Genomic DNA, 6,761 nt, shown 5'->3' with positions numbered 1-6,761 from the left:
GGCAAGCTGCTCAACAAGCTCGTCATTTTTGCTTAAAATTCACACTTTTGCGATCACAAATATGCGCTAATGTGATACTCTTGCCTTTTGGATGCTTGGAGAATCTTATGTGGTGAGAACTTTATACTTTTATTGAGATTTTTGCACACTCTTGCCAACTTCTACTTAGTAATCTGACTGCACATTTTGGATTGTGGACAAGCAGCAGTCCCATACACTCATCTTCATGTGGTCTAACTGGATTGTTCAGCTATAAGACCTGTGTTGCCTTATCTTGCCCCACTCATCCCATTGAAATTGCCTCTACTTGCTCCGCTGATTCTATTGAAGTTGCCTCACTGGACTGTGTATTGTTCTTGCCACCTGGGTTTACTTCTTCACGACACAATGGCTGGTACCCGGACAACAAAGAACCTCATTAAGGAGATCCTCCAGGATGATGAGGTGCTGAAGGTCATGAAAGAAGCTGTGATGCAAGCACTTGACTCCAAATTCCAGGAGCTCTTCACTAGACTCGAGGAACAGGCTGGGCAGATACTTGATCTTCAGCATAAAGTAGACTCTTCAGAGCGAGATCTTGCCACACTCAAAGCTAATGCTGAAAAGGATCGCCACCTGATTGCAAAACTGCAATCTGACCTGAACAACCAGGAGCAGTACTCCCGCAGAAACTGTCTGCGCATTTTCGGTGTCCCGGAAGCTGACAAGGAAAATACAGATGACGTTGTCTGTCGGATCGCCAACCAGAACCTCGGAGTGGAGCTACGACGAGACGACATTGATCGCAGTCACCGCGTTCAACGACGATCTCCACCACCAGTCGGATCATCCAAGCCGAGAGCGATAATTGTGAAGATGACATCATACCGACTTCGCCAACGCCTGCTCACGAACAGAAAGAAACTCAAAGGCACCGGCCTGAGCATCTGTGAAGACTTGACCGACCCCAATCGATCTCTCCTCCATGATGCCTTTCTTGCCAGTAGAACACAGAACAGCAAAGTTGTCTCCGCTTGGTCACAAGATGGTAGAATCATCGTCGCAGTGAGGACATCAGACGGGAAGACAATGCGGAGACAAATTCACAGCAAAGCCGATCTGACCAGGTTGTAGTACGTGCAATGTTGATCCTCATAAACATGGCATCTTCATTTTAACTTTGGTTTTGTGCAATTAGAATAATGACATTAGTTCTCATCCTAACTTTTAACTAATCGTTTCTGAAAAATGACAACCCTCCAAGCATCATTTTATCTCCAATTGGTATATTACTCCTTTTCTTGTGTATTTCAGTTTGATATATTCACTGTATATGTTTGTATATTTGTATTTTGTGTGCAATAGTGTGTAATGTCATGTAAGCGTAGATTTCTAGGATGTCTTGATGATGTAGACTTTGATACTCTTAATGAATATTTATCACCACCTGAATCTGAAGTAAATAATGAGTCATTTCAAACAAATTGTACACCTGAGGAGTTTAATGATTTTATAGAAAATAAATATTCTAATGATGATTTGAGTAAATATTTGTCTTGTATTCATATTAATGTGAGAAGCTTGTGTCATAATTTTGATGATTTATCACTTTTTTTATCTTCTTTATCCATGCAAACTAAAATTGTTGGCATCAGTGAGACATGGATAAATGATAATTCCCCTTTATCATTGTGCAATATGAATGGTTATGAGTTTATTGGTAACAGCCGCAAAACAAAACGCGGAGGAGGTGTTGGATTATATGTACACAAAGACATATCTTTTAATCGCCGTTGTGACCTTGATACCAATACTGATTTTTTAGAAAGTATTTTTATAGAAATAACAAATTGCAATTCCTCTATTCTAATTTGTGTTGTATATAGACCACCCAATAAGTCAGTTAAAGACTTTTGTGAGTCTTTGAATGATATTTTAGATATTGTAAAGAAAGAAAAGAAAATTTTTTATTTGATGGGAGATTTTAATATTGATTTGCTTAAAGTAGGGCATGTGCAATATGTAAATGAATTTGTGGAATTGTTGTTACTGAATTCTATGCTACCTTTGATTCGTCATCCTACACGTGTATCTGACTCTTCCGCTTCATTACTTGACAATATTTTCACCAATGATTCTTGCCAAATCCAGTCCGGAGTTATTCTTACTGATATATCAGATCATTTTCCTGTTTATTGCATTTGTAAAAGTGTCATTTCATTGGTAAAAAGAGACCAAAGACAAGTAAAGAGGGATTTAAATGAAAATAATGTTATATATTTTTTACGGTCATTGGAATCCATGTCATGGGTATGTGATAGAAATGATGGTAATATTAGCTTTGATAACTTTTTTGATTCAGTCACTGACAAATATAATGAATCATTTCCATTAATTTCAACTTGTAAACACAGGAAAAATGATAATGTATGGTGTACAAAAGATATTCGTAGATTGATAAGGAAGAAATGCAAAATGTATAAATTGTATAAGAAGAATCCGACTGATTATCGTAAAGCTCTTTATAAGAAATATCGAAATAAAGTTACTAATATGGTGAAATTAGCTAAAAAGAAATATTATGAAAAAAAGCTAGCTGACAGTAGTGGCAATAGTAAAAAGACATGGGATGTGATAAACACTGCCTTGGGGAAAAAGTGTAATTCGAAAACAATCATTAAATCTATTAAGTGTAATAGTGAAACAGTAGTAGATAGCAAAGAGATTTGTAATTTGTTGAATACATTTTTTGTCAATATTGGTAATGATATTAACTCTTCTTTTGATGATTCATATGAGTATGATTATCTCCAATATGTTAAAAAGGTTGAGTCAACCGCATTTTTTAAACCAATTACTTGTAAAGAAATAATTGATATTGTAAACAATTTTAAGAAAGATGTAAGTGCTGGATATGACAATATTGATGTTCGAATTGTTAAAAGAGCTATTCATTTGTTATGTAAACCCCTATGTGCAATATTTAATCAGTGTATGGAATCTGGTATTTTTCCAGATAGATTGAAGATAGCCAGAGTTGTACCAATCCTAAAGAGTGGTTCCTCTGATGTAATGACAAACTATCGACCAATATCAGTGTTATCTGTTTTTTCCAAGGTTTTTGAAAAATGTATTTCCAATAGGCTTGTTGAATTTCTTACGAAGTGCAATATCATTAAGAAAAATCAATATGGATTTAGACCGGGGCACTCCACATCTTCTGCTTTGATTGATTTTATTCATAAGGTGATCTGTGCAATAGATAGTGGGAAAATTTTACTTGGCTTATTTTTAGACCTCAGCAAAGCATTTGACACACTTGATCATAATATTCTTTTAGCTAAATTAAGTGCGTATGGATTTCGTGGAGTCACTTTAAAACTTTTGAAAAGTTATTTGAGCAATCGTAAACAGTTTGTGTCCATTGATAATAATATATCAGATTACAAAAACATAAGATGTGGAGTGCCCCAGGGATCGATCCTCGGGCCTATTTTATTTCTTTTGTATATAAATGATTTACCCAATGTTTCTAATATTCTACAATATATTTTATTTGCAGACGATACAAGTATATTTCTGTCTCATGATAATATTGATTCTCTGCAAGAGGTTTTTAATAAGGAATTGCAATATGTTACAAATTGGCTGCGAGTGAACAAATTATTAATCAATATATCAAAAACTAATATTATGATATTTACAAAGAAAAAAATTAACACTGACAATGTATTTATTAACATGTGTGGTTGTCAAATTATGCAGACATCTTCAGTGAAATTCCTTGGAGTTCATGTAGATAATAAATTGAATTGGTCGAATCATATTAATTTTGTTTGTAATAAATTATCAAAAAATATTGGTGTCATGTATAAACTTAGTTTTCTCCCAAAGTCTGTTTTAAAGTCAATCTATAATGCTATAATTTTACCTCATTTGTATTATGGAATAACTGTTTGGGGCAATGCTCACGAATGTTACATTCATCGACTTTTAATGCTTCAAAAACGTGCAATACGAATCATTTCCCATGCCACTTTTCTTGCCCATACCCAGCCACTTTTTTTATCCCTGAAGATATTGCAGTTGAATGATATGTACAAATATCAAGCTGGCATTTTTATGTATTTGTGTAAAAATCGTTTATTACCAAAGACTCTCTTAGATTTGTTCACTTTTAATAATCAAATTCATAATTATAGCACGCGATCCGCGAATGATTTTCACCTACCTCTATCCCGTACTTCTTTTTATCAACGATCTATCATTTACATTGGTCCTACCCTGTGGAATTCTCTCCCCTGTGCAATTCGTAATGCTAACTCTTTGAATACATTTAAATCTGGTTACAAAAAAATTCTCTTTTATAATTATAGCCAAACTCATTGAGGTCAAGAGTATAATCTTTTATTCTTTATGATTCAAGACATCCCGTATTTTGTTGTCATTGTGTGCTTTGTTTTGTCTTGTCTTGTCTTGTCCTGTTCCTACATTTTACTTCACTTGAACACACTATAGATACATGTAATTGAAATTGAATGAATGATTTTAGGTCAGCTAAAAATAAGGGACATTTCCTTTCTGGCTGCTACCTTCCATAGCATATCTGTTAAACCTATTCATATATGTGTTATTGTCAATCTGTTTCTGTTGTATTTTTTTTTTCCTTTTCACTGTATTATTGATATGTTCGTAGTCGTATCCGAATATTGATGTATGCATTGTTTTTTAATATGTTCCATGCTTTGGTGAAATAAAGAAACTTGAAACTTGAAACTTGAAACTTGAAACTTGTGTCCGTTTGAGACCTCCCATGATGCCTTCTGCCATCAGAAGGCTCTCGACACCACAATCTTGTTGTGAGCATATAAATTGTCAACATTTTCATCTGTCAAGATGACATACAGCAACGCAAGCAAGCCGGGTGGCTCTGAAAGTGCGACAAAATTTATGCTCGGTGATCTCCGCGATCCATGTAGTTGTAAGTCGTTCGCTCAAGTGAGTCGAGCATGCCTCGCGTGGAATTTCTCCGTACGCGCGAGTTATGGAAGCACCTCAAGACAAGGAAGAAGTAAATCACGTGATCGTCTTCATGTATCGATTGGAGTACCGATCATTCCTTGCTGCATGTCGTGAAGACTCCTCATAGCGGAAACAGGCAGATTTACGAGACGAGGCAAGATGGATGGTATATACAAATGGCGCGATGTTTTGCGCGCCGCGATAATAGCGCCTAATTTATGAAGTTATCGCAGGTAATAAATTTCTAATCGAGCTTCGCGATGACCCGACGCTGCGTGACAAAAACCGTAATATTGTGACACCCAAGGTCAGGCTGTTTATTTTTAAGAGGTGTGAGGAGATCCATCTTATTGGTAAATGTGTATTCTGTGATGGCAGAGAGGTCGATGATAGAGAAAATATATTTTGTTTGAACAGGGGAGACAAAGAAAACGTAATGTATCATGATTTCCATGTAAAGCAAGTAGATAAACACGCACATGTATATTATAGAATGAGAAAGAAAACAAGAGAAAGAAGTGAAGAAGGGTCCATGATTTGTATTCTATTGCGTAATATTACGTCAGTAGAGAGCCCGCCATGTGCGCATGCGCAGTAGAGCCAATACGTCATAATGCATACTGAGAATCCTTGTTTTTACCTCGGGAAAATTCGCCGTTTCCTCCTTCGAACCCTATTCTGCCCGAGTATTTTGTATTATATTTTGGATCGAAAATTTGTCCTCCATTGATTGGTTAAAAGAGCTTCACGTGATTATAGGTATTTTGAACTATTTTAGAGTGTTGGTGTGTTTGACACTCCATGAAGTACTATTTGCAAAATGACGTCACTTTTATGACGACATTTTGCAAATAGTAAACTATTTGCAAAATGATGTCACAATCACCCTTCTTTACAATCAAGTGTACCCGTCCGCGTCCGGTTCCGAATTCTAGTGTTCAGGTTTGCAGCGGCCATACGAGCGCTTGGATACATGCGACGGCCAACTCTGGTGGTGCCACGGCTATTACGTTTTCCAATTTCCGATCTCTCGCACTGATTGCGTATTGCAGGCGCTGCGCTGCCTCCGCAGTGCGGCTAAGCCTATATAATGATTTTCACTTTTTATTCAAATTTTTGATCCAAAATATAAAACAAATATACTTTGCCTATAGTTTCGAGTTTCTTGTTAAAACTATGGGCCTCGGTGACTCCAAACTAGTACTATTCACTGACTCCAAACTAGTACTATTCACAGTGAATAGTACTAGTTTGGAGTCACCTCTGCCCATAGTTTTAACAAGAAACTCTCAAGGCAAGTATATTGGTATATTAATTACAACTCCTGTCAGTGCCCATTAATACGTCAAGGCTCTGCACGGTGCATTCATAAGTATTCAGACCCATGCAGTTACCAGATTGATTGTTCTTGCAATGAATATGCTTTGAACACTAATGATAATATAACTAGAAATTTCTCCCTCCCCCTTTCTCTCGTTCTCTGTGTCCTTCCGCCTCATTCTTTATAGGTGCATAGCATCCAAAGAGGATCATACACGTCTTATCAAAGATGCATGGTTCCATCAGGGTTCCATGACATTTGCTAATGCTCCTGCGCACAATTGCTCCAATCAAATATCTGAACGCTAAGCCAAAAATAAAATTCTAACCACTAACATAACCCTAAACCTAATCCTAATCCTCACATCAAACTAAACCTAAAACCATATCACCACCCTATTGCCCAACCCTAAGTCCTTGGAGAAAAGAAGACCGGAGCA

The 6,761-nt window shown here is 36.5% G+C and overlaps 1 protein-coding gene across 1 annotated transcript; it reads left to right on the top strand.

The window, feature by feature from the left end:
• The first annotated feature begins 329 nt into the window (after window positions 1-329).
• On the top strand, window positions 330-1,113 carry LOC139741143 (uncharacterized). Its single transcript, XM_071651730.1, has one exon. The coding sequence runs from the start codon at window positions 388-390 to the stop codon at window positions 1,111-1,113; it is 726 nt and encodes a 241-aa protein (XP_071507831.1). The 5' UTR covers window positions 330-387.
• Window positions 1,114-6,761: the final 5,648 nt, after the last annotated feature.

This window comes from Diadema antillarum, unplaced genomic scaffold (genome assembly GCF_040938485.1).
Source record: "Diadema antillarum isolate AM-2024a unplaced genomic scaffold, OU_Dant_1.0 seq00000906_RagTag, whole genome shotgun sequence".
Lineage (NCBI taxonomy): Eukaryota > Metazoa > Echinodermata > Echinoidea > Diadematoida > Diadematidae > Diadema > Diadema antillarum.
Note: the sequence above shows the minus strand (reverse complement) of the source record. Positions and strands in the feature narration are given on the sequence as shown.